The sequence below is a fragment of the Cricetulus griseus genome, chromosome 3, assembly GCF_003668045.3.
Source record: "Cricetulus griseus strain 17A/GY chromosome 3, alternate assembly CriGri-PICRH-1.0, whole genome shotgun sequence".
Classification (NCBI taxonomy): domain Eukaryota; kingdom Metazoa; phylum Chordata; class Mammalia; order Rodentia; family Cricetidae; genus Cricetulus; species Cricetulus griseus.
In genome coordinates this window covers 40,272,077-40,299,043 of record NC_048596.1, presented here as the reverse complement: position 1 = coordinate 40,299,043, position 26,967 = coordinate 40,272,077, and the positions used below count along the sequence as shown (strand labels likewise).

General features: G+C 37.2%; 1 protein-coding gene across 1 annotated transcript in view; it reads right to left on the bottom strand.

The window, feature by feature from the left end:
* Tmc1 (transmembrane channel like 1) overlaps window positions 1–26,967 on the bottom strand; it is a 200,393-nt gene that overhangs the window by 81,578 nt on the left and 91,848 nt on the right. The window contains exons 4-5 of the mRNA XM_035441572.1: window positions 20,964–21,123; window positions 15,263–15,391 (exon numbers count right to left, since the gene is read on the bottom strand). Coding sequence (XP_035297463.1) covers window positions 15,263–15,391; window positions 20,964–21,123 — 289 coding nt within the window. The remainder of the gene's footprint in view (window positions 1–15,262; window positions 15,392–20,963; window positions 21,124–26,967) is intronic.

Here is a 26,967-nt window from a genome sequence, read left to right as displayed (position 1 = left end):
AGATGTTGACTCCCTAAACCAATTTTGATTTTCAGAACTGGCTTAAGTGTCAAAATAAAATGTAAGTTTTAGTTGTACCATGAAGGTCCACCAAGCATCTCAGAGCAATTAGAGGCGAAATGAAGCAATAAAAACAAAGTGGGATATGTGTTTAATATTTTAAATATTAGAAAAGTTTTCTGCCTGCACAAGTCTTCCTAATGCCACTCTGTCCCTAATTAAGATTCAATTTATATCATCCAAATAATTCTTTGTATTACAGTAGCAGAGACCACAACAATACTCATTCTTCCCCTGGAGCTAAGAGACTATTTTGAGTTTCAAATATTGACTGGCATCCCTCTTTAGGAAAACACCAAAAACTGTCAAGATTGTACTATTGTCAGCAGAAGGAACGGAAAGATAACAGAATACAATGTCCCAAAATATGTCACTTAAATGTGTGCCATATTATGCAAAAGTATTATAAAATGTGCCAGAAATAGATCATAAGGACAATTTTGAGCTGAAGCAAAAATGTAAGTTTTCTGGGTCCTTATTGGGCAAGAAGCAAGGGAGATAGCTAAATGTGTTTTCCCCCATTCCCTACCTTTTATCAGCTCAGAGTCATCTGTGAATTTTACTATCTGAACTGTATCTTCCATAGGATTGTCATAGAGGTTGATTTCCAGTTTGCCACCCTGTAGTCAAGTCCTTTATCCTAGCCCCGACTTCTCTAGACATGTGTCCGGTGGTTAAGATTCTAAGTAATTACAGACTGGAATCATTCCTTGAGTTACTCATCACTCAGTGGTAGTCTGTGCAAGCTCAATGCCCATAGCAATAAAATTTGTTTTTCTCATGCTAATGTTTTTTGTTTCACTTACAGAGTCCAAGCCCACAAACCTAACAATAGAAGGAAAAGTACGGGCTATTTTCTTCTGTCTCTACAGTACAATACATGTCAAATTGTTGGCATTTAGTATGAAAAATCCTATAGTGGCGATTTCATGAACTTCTCACTATATATTTTTCCTGAATGATATAAGAAGGTTTTATGTCTATTGGCCACCACTTTTCAGGCCTTTTGTCTTAATGAGTCCCTTGAGGATCAGGAAAACAGCATTACATCCTGAAGGTTAGGGAGTATGGGGCTGTGGAGTACTGGATCAGCCCCTGAAGCATCTGGATATTCCTCAGCCAGCTATCATGGATCTGGTGTTTAAACAGAAGTAAAATTGGATGAGAATGTGACCTTAATGCTACAAATGCATCTTAAAATCTGAAATTCTCAAGATGAAGGCAGTAAACTGCTCTCATCAGCAAAGACTTTGCTTCACAGTGGAAAAAATGTACTCCCAGCATCACGTATGCAACACGGACACAGATACTGTTCATCCCACTGAACAAGAATGAGAGCACTACCACAATATCTGAGCTGAGTTTGAAGCAAGCTTTATTAACTACTGGCCACGATGATGGGCACAGGCCAGGTCCATACCCAGGATTCCCAGAGTATGGCTCTGAGTTACATTAGACAGGGGCTTATAGAAGAAAAATCGAAGAAGGATTTGTACTTCCCACCTTTGTCCATTTGGGGCAAGCATACATCCTGACGTAAATTCTGCCCACATGTGATCAAGCACATCTTGAGTAGTTGTGACAACCAAGCTTGTTCACAAAAGCAAAATCATGGCTTGTTATCTTCCATGAACAACAGCCTCCAGTATTCCAGGAAGTTATCTGTGATTGACCAAGTGGGGCTTACAGGTTAGAGTCATTGTTTTATAGATCTCTTAAGCACAGTAATTTAAACTTAAAACATAACTTTAGCCATCACAATGCTTTCATAACTATAAAGATCCACCCAAGTTCTAGTCAAGACATTTATTCTCTCTCTCTCTCTCTCTCTCTCTCTCTCTCTCTCTCTCTCTCCTCTCTCTCTCTCTCTCTCTCTCTCTCTCTCTCTCTCTCTGTGTGTGTGTGTATGCAGCATTCAGTGCAGTTATGAGGTATTCAATGCTGGAAATTGAACTCACACCTTCTAGCAGAGTAGCCAGTGCTCTTAACAGCAGGGTCATCTCTCCAGCCCTTTATTTTATTTCTATCATTGTTTCATTTTCTCTTTTATTTATCCCTCATTTCTACAGTGCGTTAAGTGTTTGAAAAGTTTTTTTTAAACATGGAGATTCTTTCTGTATCTTAAACTATACTAACAAAAATGAGATATAGGCCTATAAAATGTTTGCAATAATAGTACAGGGGCAAGAACAATGGAGGCTTTAAAATTGTGGCCCATACAGTAGACACTGTAGATAATAACTGAATTAGAAAGTATGAAGCTGGTAGAATTTGTGTAGGAAGCAAAAGGCATTCTAGGCATTGGTCTGCAGGACTTGTCTAACAAGGATCATATTTCCATGAGTGACACACATCTATAATCTTTGATTAGAATGCTTATATTAACACTCAACTCTCTATAAGATCATGTACATGACTTGAAAAAGAGAATTTACTTATTCTGATTCAGGCATGTGTTTTCTAATTAAGCATTTTTTTTCATGAATTCCAAATAGGGTTAGACAAAAGAATTCTCAGGATGCTGCTGTGACTAGGAAACACTCTACTGGAAGGACTGGCAAAATGCTTCACCACAATACCTACGTGTTCCTATGATTATTTTTTAAAACATTTGTAAGAGTTAGCATTTTCTTTTTCCAAATTGTGCACTGATACCTGGGACTATTGGGTCTAAAATGTTCTGACAGAACTTTCCATTAACTGTTAGAACTATGTGTTCTGTAGTTTGGTTCATGAGTGGGCAGGCAATTTAAAATGATATTTTCAAAATTATGGTAGTCCAGTCCATTCTACAAGTAATCAGGACTACCTGGTGAATCTGATTGTTCACAACGTGACAAATTCAGAATGGAGTACCATCCTCTACACTAGAATCAGTTCTTGGATAAGGTCATCCACGGAGTTCACAGATCCTACATGGGCTGGTCCTTCTGATGAATTGACTTGGAATCTTAGTATTTCATTGTGTTCTTTCGTGGCATCCCATTTAAACTATCCTTACAACCAAGTGCTTGTCATGAAATACAATAACACTGTTTGCAAAAATATAAAAATCAATCAATATGAGTCATAAATCTTCATGTGAATATCACAGTGACTATGTGAATGCTTTATATAATAACATATCAAAGTATATATGTAAACCTATGCGTATATATTGTGACACTATCAATATAACTATTTGAAAGCAGTGATTTGTCTTATTTAAAATTTTCTAATTCTTGTAACTAAAGGAGCAAGTCTTAAACATGTAATATTGGGAATGTTCAGTGTATTCCCATTTCTTACTCTCATCTCAACTTAATGATTCTCTAATAATGTTCTCCAAACATATATTTCAGTATGTATATCTTACTAAAGCATACAATTTATCATCCAGTAACAAACATTTTTAAACACTCCTGAAATAGTATGCCACTTGCTGTTTCTTCATAAATGCCCCAAAGATAGCCTTATAAAAGCCCTTAGTTGTTCTCTTTTTATAAACTTGATTATATCCACAATACATGCCTTACCTGAGGTTAGTATAAGATTTCCCCAAAACAGCAAACACTCATTTTTCTAATTATTTGCATTTGTGCTTATCAGACCACATTTGCTTTATTCTACTGTATTAGATCAAATATATTCAAAGTCATTCCTAGATAATCTTCAGTGTTAACGAATGCATCCTGTTTTATCACCTTTCAAATCAACATTATATTTATAGTCTAAAAATATGTTGCAAAAACTAGCTGTTACTTTCAGCTAAACTGCTGGAGAGTGTAAGTCCAGTTATTTGAGTTTTATCAAAAACTTGTTGTAAGGTGGGGAGCTCTTGAACACTGAGAAAACTGATTCAGTGGGTGTTTTCATACACTGACAGATAAGGCTGTAGGAAATAGGCAATGCTGAGTTGCAATTATGATGAATGCAAGTATAGTTCAGTGGTAGAACATATGCTTAGCATGCACAGTCCCTAGATACCATCCTTAATAGTAAAAACACAGGACAGTAACCATACTTTTATGCATCTAGAAGAAAACTTCAGGACATTCTTATCCAGAACATTTATTATTTATTACCATTAAATGATGCTGCATAAAACCCTGCTTCTTTGAAGTTCATATTTCTTTTTAAACTATGGACAAAGCAATAAACGTCTTTTTAACTTTGCATAAGTAAGTGGGTCAATTATTGAATAAAATTTACTACCAACAATTTTGGGAAATATTCTTGAACACTAGCAGAGTCATTTTTCCGTAACTCATATCTTTCCATTGTCCACTGGGAAAGAAGTTTTGGCTGATTTAACTAGTACACATTCATGAGATTTCAAAGCAGGAACAAAAGCAGCAATCAACTGCACCATTTCCCCAAAGAAACAGGAGTAGTAGCTTTTGGGCCACTTGAGAATCCTTTCCATCCAAAGCAAGGACAAGAACACCTAGAATATTCTATGGTCAAATGGTGCAGTGGAGATATGGAAGGTTCTTGGAGACAGACAAACATCTATTGATCATGCATTTCAAAGCTCACCTTAGCAAAGAAAATTTTACAAAACATTTAAGTCTCAAGGGGAAAGAGGATCAGAATTTGTTGTTATTATTCCTTTTAATAACCTCTAAATAAGAATTTCAAAATATTTGATGAGAATTAGTAAAATGAACCACAGCAACTTGTTAGACACTCAATTAATTACACCAATAGTACTAAGAAGAAATTGGTAAGTTTTCACAGGTGAATTATCTATCAATGGGATAAATCCTAAGACAGGAAGTTAACAAGTATATTTTTCTTGCTTAGCTATAGTTTGTGAGGCCCATACTAGTACTGGTTGATTGGAAAGACACATTCTGACAAGACAGAGAAGAGGCTGTCAGTTGATACAAGTGATCACTAATATAAATAAGAGATTTCTAATATCAGTCCAGAACTAATTTCTCTCAATGAAATGTTTCTTCTTTGATTTTTATAAAGAATGAAAAAGAGAGAAATCTAAGCCAACGGGAGAAAGAAAAATTCCCCACAAAAAAGTAATTCAAGAGAAAAATTCTAGAATACTAAATGAAAGCATTTATGGAGGTATTAAATGAACCTAAAGAGGTTAACCACACCCAAGAAAACATGAGGAATAAATAATCCCAGATGAGAAAATATAAAGAGATTAAATATACACACATGCATAAACTATAACAATAAAATAATAGGAATCAACAATGCTCAATAATATCTCTCAACACCAATGGTCTCTATTCTCTAATAAAAAGACACAGACTAATGGAATGGATGAGAACACAGGATCTGTTGCATCCAAGAAATACACCTTAAAATCAAGGATAGATTATTCCAGGTAATAGGATGATTAAAAAAAAATCCCAAGAAATGGACCTAAGGAATGAGCTGATTGTACCATTTTAATCATTTTAATATGTAACAAAATAAACTTCAAAACTAAACTAATCAGAAGACATAGGGAAGGACATTACATACATATCAAAGGAAAAAATCCAACAAGAGGAAGATTTTAAGTGAAATTCTTAAAATCTATGCACAAAACACAAGGGCACCCAAGCTTGTTAAAAAAAAAAAACATGTGTGTGCATGTGTGTGCACATGCACATGCGCATGTGCATACACACACACACACACACACACACACACACACACACACACACACACACACACACACACACCTACTACTACTGCTACAACCTAAATCACATATTGAGCCTCACACACTGATAGTAGGAGACACCAATAGACAGGTCATCCAGACAAAAACTGAGCAGAGAAATGTTGGAGCTAACTGACATTATAAACAAAATGAACCTAATAGATATTTACAGAATATTTCACACAAACACAAAAGAATATACCTTCTTCTCAGCACCTCAGAGAAGTTTTTCCAAAATTGGCCATATACGTAAACCCAAAGGAAGTCTCGACAGATACAAGAAAATTGAAATAATAAGATGCATTCTGTCTGATCAGCACATATTAAAACTAGATATTAACAAGAATAGAAACAACAGAAAGTTTACAAATTCATACAAAACAAAACTCACTACTGCATGAAAAATCAATCAAGACAGAAATTAACAAAGAAATAAGACTTTCTAGAATTGAACGAACATGAGAGTACAATGCATCCTAAATTTATAGAACATATGAAGGCAGTTCTCATAGCTTGTATGTGTGTTTGTTATTTGTTGTATGCTTTGCTTTTTTAGTTGGGTTCATGTAATCCAGGCTGGCCTCTACTTTTCCAGTGAGGACTGCAGATACGTGCCACCTTGCCTGGTTCAAGCACTATTTTGAGTTCTTCCTAGTGACTTCCTGAAGTAGGGTTACATTCATCTCTATGCACAGAAAAAAAAAAAAAAACCTCAAAGATTGTTTTAGAAACTACTGTTTCCCACTTGGTAGGAATGTGTGAAATCATAGAGAAATTGGATATCAAAGTAACATTTTGAAGGACAACGTTCAGATGTACTGTTTCCCTGTTCTTGGAGAGGTAAGTGCCATCTCTGCACTTGATGCTGGGAAAAACAGGAAACAAATGCTGTGTATCACTATAACCAGTGTGATGAAGTGTGTGTGCTTGGGTGTGTACACATGCTATTAAAGTCCTCATTTATGAAATCTTTCATTTCTTTCCAATGAAGAAAATATGTGTACTCAGTATCCCGTGACAGATTGCTTACAATGAACAAGTCCTAAGAAAGGAAGCAGACTGAGAGCTCAGCCCAGAAACCCAAGTGTAGTCTATCTTGCTTTCCTAGAAATATGTTAACTTCCTCACTCCACAACTAAAGCAAAAATATTCATTAGAAGCCAATGAAGTAGGTTAGGTGAGCAAGACTGAGCAGGTAGGATTATTAGTTTCATGGCTTATATTTTCCAGTTCCTGTTCCTATTTGAATGAAATGCTAAGGGTACCTTACTTGGCTTCTTTTTCTCAACTAATAAATCACAGATACAGCCAGACCAAATGGAAAGATTGTGGAAACACTGGGTCAGGGTTCTACAAAGATTAGAAATTCTTCAGTAAAATATCTAAGTTAGTTGTTATCTAAAATATATCACTTTAGCTGATGTTTTACCATGAGCCAATTCCATGAAAAAGGAAACCTGAAGAACTCATACACAGTCATTTGTGGATTCGTGAAAAGTTAGAACTGTTCCATCCCTAAAATAAGCATTTTAAAGCACCCTATGGAATCCATTTTGTAATGTTTCCTGTTTTAACCTCCATGGAAACACTCATTCTCCAGTGTGTGCTTTGTATGCAAGCACTGTATACAGTAAGCACAACATAGATCTCTTCTCGAGGTAGCTGGCTAGTAATCACATGGTGTCCTCCCTCTTACCTCAGGTCTTCCTTGCCTGGAACTGCCAAACCACTTGACCTCTAAGGACAGCAATTTGAGAAGTATGGACCATAATCCACCCTCTTGGTTTTGTAAATTGATGAAGTTGGAGGTGGCTTTAGATCAAAGTCCAGTCCCTTGGGGGTTTTGTTTGTGTGTTTATTTGTGTTAAGGCTACATTCTAGCAGCAAAATAATGTGGTTGCTCAATTAGCTTTAGTTATAATGCTGTGTTATAGTCAAGGTTTTGGTTTCTGGTGAGTAAGAAGCATGCCAGTTATTTTCTACCCAGCTGTGTTATTTCACCCCTGGTGAGTGTGGCTGCCTTTTACTGGCAGGAAGACCTAGTGCAAAACTTACGAGTAACTAGAATATGGAATATACTCAATATTCAAATTGGTGGAAATTTTATAGATAAGTAATTTAAATTAGCCTTGACTTTCAGATAAAAGAAAAATGATCGCCGGGCGTTGGTGGCCCACGCCTTTAATCGAAGCACTTGGGAGGCAGAGGCAGGCGGATCTCTGTGAGTTAGAGGCCAGCCTGGTCTCCAGAGCGAGTGCCAGGATAGGATCCAAAGCTACACAGAGAAACCCTGTCTTGAAAAACCAAAAACAAAAAAAGAAAAGAAAAGAAAAATAGACACTTTCCCCTTTTCCCTGCACACACATTCACAAGCATTTCGTAAACTATCCAGAGTGATGTACTTAATGATAGTTCCTGCTTCTCAGAGTTGAACACAGTGACTCTAGATTCCGTTCTTGTCTTTGTGCTCTTTAGAGTAAGACATAAAGACTTCTATCTTGGGCCATCTATGCAGAAATCTGCATGTGTTTGAATAAAGGCTATACATTCTAAACTGAATTCATACAAAGAACATATAATGAGAAGCACAACTGTGCATGGGTGGAGAGAATGAAGTAAAAGAGTTCCTTTCAGCTCTATGGAATCAAACTCACTGCTTTGAACATGCCAAGCACCCACTCCTGAGCCTGCTGGAGTGTTCCCTTGGAGACACAACCATTTCCAAAGCTTCCTACCTACATAGTAACTGCTTAACCATCTTTCCCCCTCACCCAATTTTGCAATACTGGCATTTGAACCAAGAGCCTCATATACAGAAGGTACATGCTCTGCCACTGAGTTATGTTCCTAGTTCCATTACTATCTTTTGACTGGGAGCCCTGAAGATGCTTATATTCCTAGTGGGAAATGGTCTTTAAAAGTTCAGCCCTGAAAATACACACACAAGGAACATTATATAAATGGATCAAATTGTATTCATGTATTTAGGAAATACACAAACACACACACACACACACACACACATACACACACACACACACCACCACCAACAACAACAATGAAAACAGAGGCCATGAATTTGAAAGAAGGAAATAAACGGAACGGGGAATGACATAATTATAATTACAATAAAAACAAAGATTTGGGATGACTACTGAATAAATCCCAACACCCTCAGAACCATAAGCCACCATTCCTTAGACTTTTCTCTTGGCAAGTTAAAAAACCTTGACCCTGTCTATTATCACTTTTAGAAATTTTATGCATTTTGGAATCCAGAGCAAAAAGGGAAGTCTTAGAATCTCATATAGACCTAAGCTTGGGACAAAACATCTGGTCCAATAATGATGAGCCTATGGTCTTGGTTCCACAGACTTAGTAAGAACAAAGTCTTAAGGCTATTCTGGGAAAAACAATCCTGAAAATATTCTTTCCAAGTAGATTTTTCTATGTCTTAAATAGAGTTACCACAGATGTGATGAAACACCATGACCCAAAGTAACTTGGGGAAGAAGGCGTTTATTTGGCTTACACTTCCATAGCACTCTTCATCATTGAAGAAATTCAGGACAGGAACTCAAACAGGAGGAACCTGGAGGCAGGTGTTGATGCAGAGGCCATGGAGGAGTGTTGATTACTGGCTTGCTCTCCATGGTTTGATCAGCTTGCTTTCTTATAGATCCCAAGACTCCCACAATAATCACTAATTAAGAAAATGCCCTACAGTCTTTTCTGAAGTCCAATCCTAAGAACACATTTTCTCAATTAAGGACCTCTCCTCTCAGATGACTCTTATCTTGTGTCAAGCTGACAGAAAATAGCCAGCACAGTCCGAAAGAGACAAAAGCAGAAGGGAAACTGTTCTGACTCCCTTGACCCAGCGTTGCTGGGGCAGTAGAACCTTCCTGAACATGTTCTATGAGGCAGTGAGCACTGACTGTGACAGTGTGATTGGGATCTGTGTGGAAGAAGCTCACACAGCTCCAAGGCCTGCAGAGGAAGACAAATGTAACATTAACATCTTCTTCCCACAGGAAAATCAGGGCAGCCACAATCCCAGGCACCAGTGGTGCGTGGAGTCAGGGAGTCTGAACGCTAGAGTCAAGTGTTCCTGCCTTGCAACATCATCAGAAGACAGTGCGCATTGCCGACAGGTGAGCAGCCAGTTTTTTTCTCTGTGATGATGGCTGACTTTGACTTTGTCACTCTAAATTGCTGTCTTAGTAATGTGCACAGCAGGTTCCCTATCTGGCCTGGTGGGAGGCTGCAAATCTGAACGCCTAGAAGGGCCAGTCAAGCAGGGAAAAATAAAATGTGATGAAGACTATTTGGGAACTTAGAGTGAATAATGTACTCACAGAGGACAATTCTTGCTTAAGCCTAGTGTTATTTTCAAGTAAAACTGTGGTGTCCCATTTTCTACTTGTCTATAGGAAATACACATTTTTAATGCAAAATCTCCTGTACTTGAAAGGTAGACATAAAAGAAAAGTACTATTATAGGGAAAAAATGACTAACATGGCTAATTTTGCTAGTGTACAATTGGTTGTGATAAAAACATAATAATTTTTAAAAAGGAAAAGAAATTAAACCACGAGGGCCAAACAGAAAATCCTATATTCTAAATTCACTTCATGTTCTCAGTTCAAGGCATGTAGTGGTGCTGTGACTGATTTTGCCCTTCTTTTCATTCTGATTCCTATTTCTCCATGATTTCAAGAGGCCGCTAATGCCTAGAGTCCAGCCCAAGGTGCCATTCTCTGAAATCTACAAGACTCTATCACAGGCATGTTTCTGGAGATCAGAGTGGTCTGGCCAGATTTTGCCAAACTGTCGAGTTACCCTCTATTTCCTTTTGTTAACACTTTGAAATCTGGGTAATTGGTTTATATATTACCAATGGTCACCATCCTCCACACCTTCTGGGTCCTCCTGTAACTAGGTTTCCTCCTAACTAGACTTATCAGGCCCCAACTCTTCCTTCTGTTTTATTATACCACAGGTCATGAGGCATGGAGTCTGCTCTCCAAGGTGTTTCCAAGATTCCTGCTGTGTGTTGATTTGTGCTATCTCTCATGCTTTCTACAGCATATCATCCTATAAATATAATTTCATGAGAAGCAGTGGGTCAGAAAGACTCAACATCTCCTTCAGTTTGGTACAGCCAATAAACTGAAGGCAAGAGATTCAAACAAGCCTGTATCTACTCTACTGTCCTACATGGGAATTAAAGGTAAAGACGTGGGGGTGGGGGCAGTTACAGTAAAAGGTTTTTTCTATAGCTCCAGGCTGCTCCTTGTCATACCTTCTCAGTTTTTTAAATTGTTTTATTTTATTTTATTAGTTTAAATTAGGAACAAGATTGCTTCAGATGTCAATCCCTTCTCCCTCTCCCTCCCCTCCCCCCCAACATCCCACCTGCCCCTAGCCATCCCCCCTCCACTCCCCAGGCAGGGTAAGGCCCTCAAAAGGGGCTCCCCAAAGTCTACCACATCATCCTGGGCCAGGCCTAGGCCCTTCCCCATGTGTCCAGGTCAAGAGAGCATCCCTTCACATGGGATGGGCTCTCAAAATCCCTTATTTTTTTTTTAAGACCTTACATATTTAATACAGTGCATTACCCTTGTACAAATGGAAAAAAATTAAGTTCAACATTTCTAGATCAATATGGCTGTTAATTTTTGTACAATGCCAACTCAACACGGTAAACTGGGATACTTTTTTCCAAAGTTGACAGCACAGCTAAAGTTTCCAAAAATTCAAATTATATATATATATATATATATATATATATATTATATAAAAGACCAATAATATCAGTATGTTATGCATCAATAGCAGCAACAGCTTTTCCAGGTTCTGCAGTCATTTGAACAAAATTGTAGAGACATCCAGCACTCTCCATTTAAAAAAAAAGTAAAAAACAAAATCCCAGAAAAACAGCACAGTTCTGTTACTCTTGTGGTACTTGGCACCATTTTTTTTTTTTTTAAATTAGCTTCTCAATCATCATCTGGAAGGAAACCATTCTGAGCAACATCATTAAAAACAGCTCTGATAAAGCATGGTCACTACTATGTATCATAAAGCAGGTCCACATATGAGTGAGTACATATCATGTTTGTCTTTTTGTGATTGGGTTACCTCGCTCAGAATGGTTTCTTAGAGTTCCATCCATTTTCCTGAAAATTTCAAGATTCCATTGTTTTTTTTCTGCCGAGTAGTACTCCATTGTGTAAATGTACCACATTTTCTATATCCATTCTTCAGTTTAGGGGCATCTAGGCTGCTTCCAGTTTCTGGCTATTACAAATAATGCTATGAACATGGTTGAACAGATGTCCTTGTTATATGAATGTGCTTCTTTTGGGTATATGCCTAGGAGTGGAATTGCTGGATCTTGTGGTAGACTCATTCCCATTTTCTTGAGGAGTCGCCATACTGATTTCCAAAGTGGCTGTACAAGTTGGCATTCCCACCAGCAGTGAAGGAGTGCTCCTCTTTCTCTGCATCCTCTCCAGCATAAACTGTCATTGGTATTTTTGATTTTAGCCATTCTGACAGGTGTAAGATGGTATCTCAGAGTTGTTGTGATTTGAATTTCCCTGATGGCTAAGGATGTTGAACACTTTCAGCCATTTTAGATTCCTCTATTGAGAATTGTCTATTTAGTTCTGTACCCCATTTTTTAATTGGGTTGTTTGGTGTTTTTGAGAATAGCTTCTTGAGTTCTTTGTATATTTTGGAGATCAGCCCTCTGTCAGATGTGGGGTTGGTGAATATATTTTCCCAGTCTGTGGGCTGTCGTTTTGTCTTGCTGACTATGTCCTTTGCCTTACAGAAGCTTCTCAGTTTCAGGAGGTCCCATTTATTAATTGTTGATCTCACTGTCTGTGCTGCTGGTGTTATGTTCAGGAAGTGAACATAATTGTACTGATTAATTCAAGGGTATTTCCCACTTTATCTTCTAGTAGGTTCAGTGTGTCTGGGTTTATGTTGAGGTCTGTGATCCATTTTGACTTAAGTTTTGTGCAGGGCGAAAGGCTTGGGTCTATCTGTAGTCTTCTACATGTTTGCATCCAGTTATGCCAGCACCATTTGTTGAAGATGTTCTCTTTGTTCCAGCATATATATTTGGATTATTTGTCAAAAATCAGGTGGTCATAGGTGTGTGGGTTAATTTCAGAGTTTTCAAGTCTATTCCATTGGTCTACCTGTCTATTTTTGTGCCAATATCAAGCTGTTTTCAGGACTATAGCTCTGTAATTGAGCTTAAAGTTAGGGATGTTGATGCCTCCAGAAGTTCCTCTATTGTACAGGGTTGTTTTGGCTATCCTGGGTCTTTTGTTTCTCCATATAAAGTTGAGAATTGTTCTTTCAAGGTCAGTGAAGAAATGTGTTGGGATTTTGATGGGGTTTGCATTGAATCTGTAGATTGCTTTCGGCAAGATTGCCATTTTTACTATGTTGATCCTGCCTATCCAAGAGCATGGGAGATCTTTCCATTTTCTGGTATCTTCTTTAATTTCGTTTTTTCGAGACTCAAAATTCTTATGATACAGGTCTTTCACTTTTTTGGTTAGTGTTACTCCAAGGTATTTTATGTTGTTTGTGGCAATTGTAAAGGTTGATGCTTATCTGATTTCTTTCTCCACCAATGTGTATATAGTAGGGCTACAGATTTTTTTGAGTTAATCTTGTATCCTGCCACTTTGCTAAAGATGTTTATCAACTGTAGGAGTTCCCTGGTTGAGTTTTTCCGGTCACTTATGTAGACTATCATATCATCTGCAAATAGTGAGAGTTTGACATCTTCCTTTCAGATTTGTATTCCCTTGATGTCCTTTTGTTGTCTTATTGCTCTAGCTAGAACTTCAAGGACAATATTGAAGAGGTATGGAGACAGTGGACAGCCTTGTCTTGTACCTGATTTTAGAGGAATTGCATTGAGTTTCTCTCCATTTAATTTGATGTTGGCTGTTGGCTTGCTGTATATTGCTTTTATTATGTTGAGGTATGTTCTTGTTATCCCTGATTTCTCCAGGACCTTTATCATGAAGGGATGTTGGATTTTGTCAAAGGCTTTTTTGGCACCTAGTGAGATGATCATGTGATTTTTTTTCCTCAGTCTGTTTATATGGTGGATTACATTGATGGATTTTCGTATGTTCCTCCTCAGTTTTATTTTCTGAAAGTTCATGACATTATTTTCTAATACTTAAACTTTTATATATAGTTGGGTATCCAGGTTTCATGAGCTTTTTATGTCTCAAAATATATTTCAGGAGTCAGAAGAGACCTCTAAGTTGCCAAATAAGGATACTTCAACACTTATGTCAACAGCACTATCATTTCATCAAATTAAGTTTCATCATTTTGATACCCCACTATCATTTCATCAAATTAAGTTTCATCATTTTGATACCCAAACAGGTGCATGGACCATATGCACACACACACACACACACACACACACACACACACACACACACACACAGAGAGAGAGAGAGAGAGAGAGAGAGAGAGAGAGAGAGAGAGAGAGATTGAGAGAATGGAACGGTGCTTGACACCAGAGATAATATTGTTTGGAGTTTAGAAAACTTCAATCCATAAGGTAAAAGCAGACACAAACTCTGTAAAGGACAGCCAAATCCAAAATCAAAAGGTGGTTTTATTTCTTTTAATAAAGTAACTGAGCTCTCAGGAAGTTAAAAACTAAAATAATTCCCTCAAATAACACAGTGACTCTAGCAGAGTTGGGTCTAGAAGAGAACAGTCTTGAGAGCTCCTTCATCATTACCAGTGACATTAGATGATCCTACCACTTGACAGTGTCATTGGTGAAACGGGGAGGAAGAAAGATAGCTTTTGAAACTCACCACCATATATACAACCATCTCATGGAAAAAAACACCAGTGGCAAAATCAAAAGATACTAACATAGGTATCAATACAGCTGTGTTCCTTTGTAAAGCTTGCCTCTCCCAAGGTCACAGAAGGGAAACAATGCTATCTCTCCTATCCTGACCCCAGAAAGAGATGCTTGCTTGATTTTTCGGAGTGTAGAAAGCTACGTGCAGGGTGTATTTGCCCTAACATCAGCAGTCTACATGAGAGTGAAAAGGGGTAACTCCCATGGGACAAGGACTAGATGGTGGCATAAGCCTCTACTGAACCCTATGTACTGCTGTGGCAGCTCAGCAGCCTGTCTGTGCTTTCATGAGAGTCGTGATGGAAAGGTTCTCTAGAATTTGGAGTGCTACAGAGAAACCAAAGCAAGCAACCATATAAACCTGTGAAGTTCAAACACTGTTTTGTAGAGAAATAGTAACTAAGTAACCCCAATGTAAGGAGCAGATGATTTAAGGTGACCACCCGAAGAGCCTACCTACATGCTAATGTTGTTCAAAATTGTTTTCAGTTTATAATCGTTAATCCCAAAGCTCTCTGGCATATGCATACATGCGACTATAGCATGGTCTATAATACATAGATAATCAGATTTCTGAGACGTATGTTTCTGTGTGTAAAAAGTAGCAACCTACTTGAGAACTTCAATTTTCTTCTCCATTTTCCAAGGTTTGCACTTGACAGTAGCAATCATTTGTCTATTCTCATCTAACTGTGCCTTCAGCCGTTCTAATTCCTCTTCATCAATTTCTTCTTCTTCTTCCCTTTAAAAGAAAATGCAAGGTTAAACTTTTGCTTCATTTCCAAACCTAAAAAGGCTCCTGTCGGATATGCCAGCCCTCTTCTCAAATTCAGCTGCCCAAAGTCAATGAGGAATCCCCTAAGCTCTAGAATTCACATCCCAGCACTGTCATCCATCCAGTTTGGGGATTATTATAACCTTCAACAATGCTATTTGCATGCTAATGCTCAAAAGGGAAGTGTTCTTTTATGTCCTCAGCCTCCAGCTGTCAGAACGAGGAAGCTGTGGAAAGGATAGTTACAGATCTATCAAGATACACACTTCTCTCCTCTGTTCCCCTTGGCAGCTATCCTCCCCAATTCTATGTTTCATTTAAGAACCTTATTTTTCAATAAGGATAATAAATTAAAGGTGAAGATGTCTTTGAAGTGTCCTTAGAAATTTTAAATTAGCCCTGTCTCACGAGAAAAGGGGAAAAATTGAAACAGGGAAAAAATGAAACTCTGCTTCTCAGAGGAAGCCTAATCTGTTAATTACACCCAAAACTTCATTTGATAAAATTCAGCTTGAAATGCTTTCAGTGCAGGCAAATGCTTTGAAGACGCCTTCAAAGGAATTTGGCTTCTCACTAAGTAGATGCCAAAGTCTCTTTTCTGTGATCCTACTGTTGCAAAACTGGAAGCTAAAGAAAACAAAATCTAAACATGAGCCACGTGTTTTGAGTGGGGTAGCATAATACTAAATTATAGAAATCAAATTGTTCGCAATAGAATGTTTTAATTATTAAGCTAGTGTCTCAATTTTAAATACACCCTTTTGTAGTTAATATTATGGTGCTGAGACTGGGACCCTTGTAAGTCACATTTTTGCTTTGTAAGCAGACTCAGCTTTATGTTCAGACTGTAGGAATCCCTAAGTACCTTCCTTCATCTTTTCCTGGGGATTCCTGTCTACTTCCATTTGCCTCCTAACACTTGACTCCAGGAGCTGAATGGCCCTCCCATAGCTGGAGGTGAGTCTAGTCTGTCATCTCTCCCAACAGGAGCAGAATTAACTTCATCTTTTCTGTGCATCATCAGCCCTCTCTGGCGATTCAGGCTTCAGAGTTCCACAACATGTCATGTTTTCCTTTAATACTTCCCAGGGTTCCAGCTCATGACTGTTAGCTGCCTTAGACAGTTGTTGCCATCACATTTCACTTCCCTTGCTTGCCTTTACCAAAGACCAAGTTAATAAGTCTTTTATTTGTAACCCCTAACAACTTGAATACAAAATTCTCAGTATTCAATTCGTGGTTGAAGTCTCTCTTCTCACTAGAGCCATACTGAAAAAGAGATTGGAAACTATTCATTACTGTTGAAAACATATTTTATAGTTCACTGAGCTTCTTACTGGACACAATAGGTATATGGGGGAAAGCTATTTTTAAATGATTAATCATAATGTAGGAAGACACATTTGCAAATTGCAGATCAGGCTGGAAAATGACTTTGTAATCGACTACTTGTTGTCAATATATAGTTTCTAATAATACCTTCATTCCTCAAATAAAACTTAATATTACCCCCAGAAGAATAACGCCTTCAAGTGGTGTTTGTTTTGGGGGTAAACTTGCTTGTCAACTCAACACACTTAAGAAGAGGGAACCTCAGTTGAGGAATTGACTGTTAGAAATTTCCTTGATTCCTAGTTGATGCAGGAAGGCCCAGACTACTGTGGAGAATGATGAGCCTTGGCAGATGGGCCTTGCCTGTAAAAAAAAAAAAAAGGTAGCTTCATCAGCGAGACAGGGGGAGCAAGTCAATAAACAGCTTTCCTCCATGGTCCCTACCTTTGCTCTTGCTTGACTTCCTGCCCTGACTTCCCTTAATAATAGATGGTAAAGTGGAAGCTTAAACCAGTGGTTCATCAACATGTGGGTGGCGACCCCTTTGATGGTCAAATGACCCTTTCACAGGGTTTCATGTCAGATAGCCTGCATATCAGATATCTACATTATGATTCAAAATAGCATCAAAATTACAGTCATGAAGTAGCAACAAAAATAATTTTATGGTTGGGAGTCACCACAACATGAGGAACTGTATTAAAGCATTATAGCTTTAGGAACATTGAGAAACATTGGATCCCTTTTCCTCGGCAAGTTGTTTTCGGTCAATGTTTTGGCACGGCAACAGAAAGCTGAAAATGGCAATCTTGGCTCAAGAAAACTATGTAAGGAGCCTCGCTAAGATGCAATTCAGATTGTCATTGGGTTATTTCTTTTTTAATCGTTGGTATTTATTATACCAAATCCTGTGATACTGTATAACAATGGCATAAAATACTTGAGACAACTTGAAGCAATATACAGGTTGGGTTGGTTAGTCTTAGACAGGTTAGATAGGTTTTAACAAAATAATTGAACTTGTTTCCATGTAGCTATAGAAATGAACCCAAATCATAAAACATGTTTCTTTTAGAAATAAAGAAAGCTAGCAAAAGGAACTAGATGCATGAAACTCTCAATAATAGTCAATTTACCATAAGAGATCTTTAAGATTAGTAAATTGGTTATATGATATTTCAAGCCTTTAATTGACCCACTATTCCAAGAATAACCACTGTGTACATTAAGTACTATAATATACTACATTATTAAGTTCCTCCATGAATCGTATGTAAGACAGTCTCAGTAAGGATAAAAGAATGAGCCAATCAAGTATGAATGGTCTTAATGCTTATAAATTTACATGCTAAATATAAGAGATCATCTAACAGAGTCTTTTCTGACACTAACCTACTGCCTATATAGTCCTGATTTTCCAGAAACTTTCACTTCTCTTAGCCTCCAAATACTTCGATCATATTTTTTCTATGCATGTATATCCTATCTTATTTCACAATAATTTGTGTCTGGGTGGCTTCTCCCCTACTGTACTATAAATCTGGGAGTCTGTATAAATATTTATTGAAGAAACTCTTATGTCTCAAATTTTCCTGAATAATATTGAGTTCTCACCCTGAACCCAGCAATTGAATCAAAGTGTCCTGGGACATGCTCTACAAGGTTCTTATGACACAGGAAGATGTATGCTCCTACAGTAAGTGACCCGAGACTTGTGTATTTTTAAAGACTTGCTTGTTAATTGTTCGTAACTCCCAAGAGGATCCTGCTCTTCTTCAAAGTGTGGCTGACAGATAAGTTATCTTCAAATACTCAAGCAACTATAATACAACACTCATCTTAATCACAAAGAAACCACTTATCTAGGAACCACCCAAAGAAAGATCTCTTCATATATATATATATATGTGAATATATATATATATATATATATATATATATATATGTATATAGACATATGTTCCACCTTCTAAAATTCAGAACTGCTCTGTGCAAGAAAGACTTTCTATCTTAAGCTTACCAACAGTTGTGAGGGGAAAAAAGGCATAACATAATGAATTTTTACTACTATGAACATTTTCTTACTTGCTTAAAAGTGGGTCAGGAAAAGCCTGTGATATCACTAGAAATACTCTACAGTGTCTAACAAGGCAATATGTCTTAGCCATCACCAAAGATAGCATTATAGCCTTAAATTCACCTGATTTTAAATGTTTGTGAGGGTAAGGGAGACTCCTCAAGGCTTTGCTTGAGCATTTAAAGAAGATTATGAATTAATTCACTTACGCCAATGTGTCCTCATTTGCCTACTAATTTTCCTCAAAATACATTTCAAAAGATTCTTATCTATAAAGAAAACAATAGAAAAATAGACCCTAAAATATTAGTCAGAATGTCAACGTTAAATATACATAGCACAATGGTTTTGACAATATAATTTGAACATTTGGTAGAGACTAAAGTTAGCTCTGTAAAAGGTTTGTGAGATGGGAGTGACTACAGGATTCTCAGAACCAAAATGGAAGTGAGACCAACTGAGATGAGATACTATCATAGAAGAAGATCCAATTGATGGGCATGGACCCATTTCCCAGAGGCTGGGAATTTTATATGAAAGCCCTAACTGGGCCAGGTAAGCAGAAAGACTCCTATTCTATCCATCATCTTAGGAAGATTCTCTTCCTCAGGGATAAATGAGGAGGAAAAGCAAATTCTATTATGGAACTTGTGGCACACATATGTGCATTGGTGAAGTTTTCTTGATTAAATCCTTCCTAGAAAGAACAAGCTTTGCTAACAGGGCATACTGCTGTATAATAGCACCAATAATCATAACATTACATGGGACTTGGAGGTGGATTACACTTTAATATTTTTAAATGCTTGTTAAAAAATGCAAATCGAAATAAGTTAAAATCTAAAACAAATGATATCTTGGTATTGAAGAAGGAAAAAGAAATAAAAGTAGAAGGGAAAGTCAAAATTGAAGCTAAAATATTTCTAAAAAGAAGTATAGTCTCTCAATGCAAATCTTTGTTCCCCTACCTGACAAATTTTCCACACAGCTACATCAAATAATCATTATTTCTTGGGATAATATAATAGAGTTATGGAATACTGAAAGGCATCGTCTTGGGAGGACAAGGTGAGAACATACTTCAATGAGTATAAGAGTAATGAATCTCACTGCCTGGTGGTAGGCCACAAAGCCCCCTAACCTTCAAGCCTAGAACAGGTTGGCTCTTGGCTTGAATCCTTTTTGAAGAGTCTAGGTTTTCCATGATTAGATGTAGGCAGGCACACTTTCCTTCCCTCTTTGCCATCTGCAAATTTTCAGTAATCCAAAAAAATAATCTTCTTGGATCTTTTAAAAATAGCATTTAAACACACTACTCTCTTCAGTGTCAGAAGCTTGGAGCTAAAAGATGCTGATTTTTAAAAAATATAAATATGAGCTGAGTGTGGTGGCTCACACCCTTAATCTTAGTATTTCAGAGGCCAGCCCAGTTTACACAGTGAATTCTAGGCCAGCCAAGGCTTACATAGTGAAACCCTGTCTTCAAAACAAGAACAAACAAATTACACGTGTGTGTGTGTGTGTGTGTGTGTGTGTGTGTGTGTGTGTGTGTGTGTGTGTGTGTGTGTGTCCTCAACCTTCTATGACAGAAGTCAGTAGCACACTTTCTTTCTATAAAATTCCTAGCAGTTAACATTTTAGGCTTTGAATACTACATACAGCTCTGTCTTGTACTCACTTCATTAATAACCCTATAAAACTGTAAAAAGTTGTTCATAGCTCTTGTACTAGGTTTAGTTGTATTTTACAAAATACTTCTCCATTAGATAAAGTGACTGGAGCTCATTCTTCTGGAGTTTTCCATATATTGTGGGTTACACTGTATACAATTTGTTACTGTAATTTTCAAATATTTAAAACAGCCATAATATTGCAAAAGCCTGTAACAAATTAAGTTTTTCACATGGGGATTTCCTCATAGTCCATTTTCAGTGTGTATTCAGTTTAAAAACTATATTTTACTATTTAAATAGATCTAAGTGAAGTAAAATGGCAGAATCAGATTAAGAGTGTCATACAGGAAGTAATTTTAATGACTGATCAAAGTTCAGTGAGTCCCCACCTAGAACAATCTTCTTTCATGTGTTTTTACATAATAATGCCACCAGCTATACAGGAGAAATAACTTACGCTCCTCTCCTCAGTCTCCTCCGCCTTTCTTTTTCTCTTGCCTTCCTGGTTTCTTCATCCTCTGGCTCAGGTTCTGGATCATCCTCATTGATGACATCTCTGGTCCGTTTCCTCTTTGGTCTCAAGCTTTCTCTTCTAGGTAGCTTATCTTCTTCTTCACCTGACCACAGTTGTTGATGTGTCAGTAAGAAGCATCACCAAGTGCCTGTTTTCTCTCACTAAAAAGCTTATTCTTGCTTTTTAATAACTGTCCACAAACCAGTGACTGCAACTATAAGTTCCAAACAATGTAAGATGAAATATTACTTTACATATCCAAACACACACACACACACACACACACACACACACACACACACACACACACACACACCTAACTTAATTTGTTCTGTGGTTCATCTATTCAAACATGCAGAAATGGGGCTCTCCATTGCAATTAATCCTTACAGTTCCAGTCTTTGTTTATTAAGATAAACCATTGACTTGGATTTAGCAATGTATTGTGATTTCTAAAACCATTCAAATCAGGCTCAAGTTTAAAGGCTACCACCATGTAACATGTAATGTAAAATTAGGAGGCACTGTGTATTTATTACTAGTTTTCCTAGGATAGAGACCAGACACACAGGGAAATGTCTACAAGCCAAAACAGTTTTAGAGAAAATGATTAAATACTTAGTGTCTTCCTAGATGAAATTATCCAACCTTGTGTAAGTAGTTTAGTATTCATTATAGGAGTCTGCTTAATTTGATAAGGCTGGCACAAACTACTGGGTTCAATTGAATGTCCTGCTTTTGTCTCCCAAGTACCTGGGACTACAGGTACCACACCTCATTTTCATTGTTGACTCCATAGAATTCTTTCTTACTTTTCTGGAATTGTATCCCTTAAAATGCATCCCTTAAAAATACATAATGTCTCTATTTACTGGATTCACTGGTAAATTCCAGAGTCTTTAAGTAAGAGCTCTGTCTGATGGGTCTATGTGGGCTTTCCAATAATGGTGCAAGTTTTATGACTCTCTTTGAGATTTAAGAGGAGGAAGGAACATTAACTCATTTCATGAGACCCACACAACTGTCATACCCAAGAGACTAAAGGAAATTATTTCTAATGAGTATAGCTTCAAATTTTCACAATAAAACATTAGTTGAGTCCAATGTAGCAACATAGTGAAAAGACTGTACAACGTAACCCAGTAGGATTTAGCAATGCAATATAGATGGTTCAGTATACAAAATTTAAATGATATGACATTGCTATCTTGACAACGTGAAGAACAAAGATCACATTAATAGATGAAGGAAAGCACTTAACAAAACTGGACATGTAAAGTTTCATGTAGAAGATTTTACAAAATAAGAATTGACTCACCATTAAAAGGTCATATGTAAACACTACTAGTATGAATAACAGTGTGAAAAAAAAATCAAAGCTTTCACTCAGAAATTGGGAGTAAGCCAAAGAAGCAAACTCTTTCAGCATAGTATTTAAAAGCCCTTAGTAGAACCATCAGGTAGAAAAAACAAAATAAGAAGGCAAAGGATCTCAACTGAACAAAAGTAAACTATCAGTTTACAGAAGACAATCTTACATTTGGAAAACCTCAAAATTATACAAATATCTGTTAGAATAAATAAATGAATTTAGTAAAAATCACAGAATTTACAAAATTGATGTAAAAAATTCAGTTGTATGTTTTTACACTAAAAGTTAAGGACCTAAAAGGGAAATTAATAAGACAATTATATTTAGAAGAGCCTGAAAAGGAACAAAGCATCTTTGAATACACTTTACTGAGGAAATGCAAGACTTTTTATGCACTGGGAATTTTTTAAAATGCTGATGAAGAAAGTTAAAGATGACACAACAAGTAGAAAGACTTCTATATTATCTGTGTCTTGAAATAGTTAACATTATAAAAATGCCCATAGTCAATGAAAACTCAATTACAGTCCCCATATTAATTTTTTTCAATAGAAAAGAAATTACAAAAGTTCATATGAAATCACAAAAGGCCCAAATTAGGAAAATCATTCTTGATTAAAATTAGCACAATTGGGAATCCTGCAAGCTATAATACAAAACTGCCGGGCAAGATGCATACAGGGGCACAATAATGGCATTACCATTATAGATGTAACCAACTATTTCCTGATTGGATTTGAGATCTCTTCCACAGGAGGGATTTCATGCCTCATACCATATACCTGATCAAAAGCCCATGGCTGGGAGGTGTTAGGCCCTGAAGGGATGGGGACCTATTACTATTATTTTGCTAAACAGACATGTTGTCAAACTGCTTCTAAATATATTTATGTTGGTATCCATGGATTAAACTGCTCTAACTTTGGTCAAGGAAACTTTTACTTTTCTGGGTTTTGTTTGTTTTTATAGTCAGCAGTAGGCAATGCTGAGATTCTTTAAGTAGTTAAAGTTCTAAGAATAACTGATTTTTGATTGCTCAGCAGGACAAGCAGGACATCTATATTAGTCCCTTTGAGGGTCATGGAACACTGTAGATGAGAGGGATAGAAGGAACGCAGGAGTCAGAGCATGTGAAGAAGTGCTGTGAAAAGCTTATGCCTCGACACAACCTGACCACTGTACCTATGAGCTCACAGCAGCAGTGCTGTCTGCACAGGACCTGAACATTCTGGCATGCCTGGGGGAGAGGATTCATAAGGCCCTACCCCTCACTAAGGAGCTGTAAACAGTTACTTGTTGGAAGAAAGATACTGATGCATCTCAGTGATGTAGCTGCTAGTAATTTGCCCTTGATCAAGTAAATGACCCCCAACTGTTGAACATGCAGGAACTCCAATTATATGCCGCAGATCACAAACAAAAATGACATCAAAATAGGGGGTAGATGTCAATTGGAAGAGAAAGGATTTCATTGAGAGAGGGAAGAGAATAGCCAAAAATAATGGGGAGACTATGATCAACTGGGAGGCAGAGGCAGGCAAATCTCTGTGAGTTCGAGGCCAGCCTGGTCTACAGAGCGAGTTCCAGGACAGGCTCAAAAGCAATACAGAGAAACCCTGTCTCAAAAAAACAAAAACAAAAAACACATTGCATATGTGTGAAATTAGAAAAGAATGAATAAAATTCTAAAAAGAATAATGAAACTGTGCCACAATACCTGACTTCAAAATATAAATATCCAGTAATAAAAAAGCAAAATGTTATTAATATAGAGAACATCCATGTAGCACAATAGAAGGGAACAGAGAGCTCAAAAGTAAACATGAGTATGTACAATCAAGTAATACTCAAAAATATACCAAAGAATACAAAATGAGGTCATAAACAAGTGGCACTACAAGAGCTAGATAGCTCTGTAAACAAGAGACTTAACCCTCTAGTTTACACTACAGAAAATACAAATTCAGAATGTATTAGACTTGAACGTAAGATGCATTTAAAATTTCAAAAATCTATGCTGGAAAGGCTTTATAAAATTGATTTCAGTAATGTTTTCTTGTACATAACATTCAAAGTACAAGCAATAAAAGAAAAAATAGTGGTACAGTTAGGGGCCAAGAGAGGAAGATGGCCTTAAGGGCAAATTTCTACATTAATACTACTTCTGTATCTCCTTTTCCTATGAAGTCACAATACCTGATATGGTTTCAGGTAAAGCCATCTTGGACAAAAGTACTTTAGTATACCAAGAAGTATTTATGCCAACCATCTTCAGTATGCTTGCTAAATATGACTGGAAATATTGTTGGCCTATGACCACAACTTTGAGCTAATCATGCCCAAGAATGTGTTGACTATTTTTCCTCTTTGAATTACAACCATAAACTGAGCATCTATCAGATGTCTATCAGAAACTGAAGGTGATCCAGATATACCACCCCTAAGGAGCTGTCTTACACCAATAGGTTTAAGCTCAGTACTTCAGAGCCTCAGGCTGTGAAGAAGACACTGCTTATGGAATAATCTCAGTGCCCCTGTCACTGCTGCAGATGGTAAACCTGTCTCCATTCCTCTACCATTGGGTCATGTTTATCTGCTTTGCACTCACCAAGAAAAGAATCATTGTGTTTAGCCATAGGACCCCATCAAAGGAAAAGCTTTTATGCAACGAAAGAAATAATTCAGTTTTTTTTTAAAAAAAAAAAAACCTGCAGAATAAAATAAATGCTTGCAAGCCATGTATCTGAGAAGTAATTAACATCCAGGATACATAAGGTACCCCTATGATTAAATAATATGATAAAATAATGGTAATGGTCTATGTTTTTAAATAAGTAAAGGCCTTTAAATAAGGATCTCGCTAAAGAGGATATTCAAAATTTCCAACAGACATAGGAAGGTGTGAATTACATCTTTAATCGTTAGAGAAGTGAAAATCAAAACTGCAGTGAGATATTAGTTCACTCTTGTTAGGATAAATTATCAAAAATATAGTAAGTGATGGCAACGATGTGAAGCAATTAAAAACCACATGCAATACTGATGGGAAGGTAAGATAATACAACCACCATGGAAAACATGGAATTCTTCAAAACAGGAAATAAAGGTATCTGGGGCTTCAGCAATGCCAATTGTAGGCATTAACCCAAAAGAACTGAGCTGAGATCTTGTAGAAGTGTTATCACTTCATAGTCAATGAAGCACTATTCACTATTCACAACAACCAAGATATAGATACAGCATAAACATCCATCAACAGAGAAAGTTAATGTAGCTGTGTTTGTGTAATGGGTATTCAGACGGTAAAATTCAGGGAATACGGTGGTATCATATAGTGTGTATGAACACTGAAGATGCTATGTCCAGGGACATAAACAACACAGAGAAAGACAAAAACTGCATGATTACTTAGAAGAGATGCCTAAATTATTCAGGCTAAGTAGTAAATAATAGAATTGTAGCTGGCAGAGCCAAGGAAGAGCCAGGAAGGGCCTGTTTTTATAGACATAAAATTGCAACTTCCAAAACAATAAGTCCTAGGGACCTACTGTGCAATTTAACACATAGTCTGTTGTTCATATTCCTTTTTGTTTTGTTTTTCCAGACAGGGTTTTATTGGATAACCCTAGCTGTCCTGGAACTTGCTCTGCAAACCATACTGGCCTCGAACTCACAGAGAACCACCTGCATCTGGGACTTCCTGAATATTTGAATTAAAGGTGTGTGCCACCACCACCAGGCTGTTGTTCATATTCTTACATTTCATATCTATAGCCTCAACTAACCATGGGTTAAAAATATTTAGAAAAACTGTCTTTACTGAATGTGCACATTTTCTCCTCATCATTAAATGTCCAGAGTGTTTACATCATCCTATATGTGATACAGAAACTTAGAGATTATTTAAAATACCATAAGGTTATACACAGGCAACAAATATGACATTTTATGGAAGGTGTTTGTGCATCCACAGACTTGGGGGTCTCTTTGGAATCCTGGAACCAATCCTTATAGATACCCAGTAACAACAGTACCATGTTGTTTACCGTGTGTAGGTATTGGATTGCCAGCCCCGGTGTCCCTCAAAATGAACCCCTTTTCAGATGCTTTTCTTTCATTTTTGGTTTAAAAAAATTCAAACATTTGCTCATATAATTATCTTCCTAACATTCCTGCCCATGAATGGCCTGGGTGCCTGGAATGGAACCTGATTCATGCCCTTGATCTGAGCCTAGCCAAAGTGAGAACATCATAGCAGTTCATACACATTATCTAGAAATGGGGTACCAAGACAGACACATTCCTTTGTTTTAGTTGATTCATCTGGTCAGCCCAAATATCCTAGTATACAATTCACTTTGGACATGTGCAAACAGCAGACAGGAGACTCTGTGTTGTGCGTGCGTGCGTGTGTGTATGTGTGTGAGACAGAGTGGCCAGGAATGAACTACATAGTCCATGCTAGCCTTTAACACACAAAGATATACCTGCCTCTGCCTCCAAAGTGCTATGTCCCATGTGTCATCAAACCCAGTATGAAACCAATCCACTTTGTCATCAGTCAAGGCTTTCCCA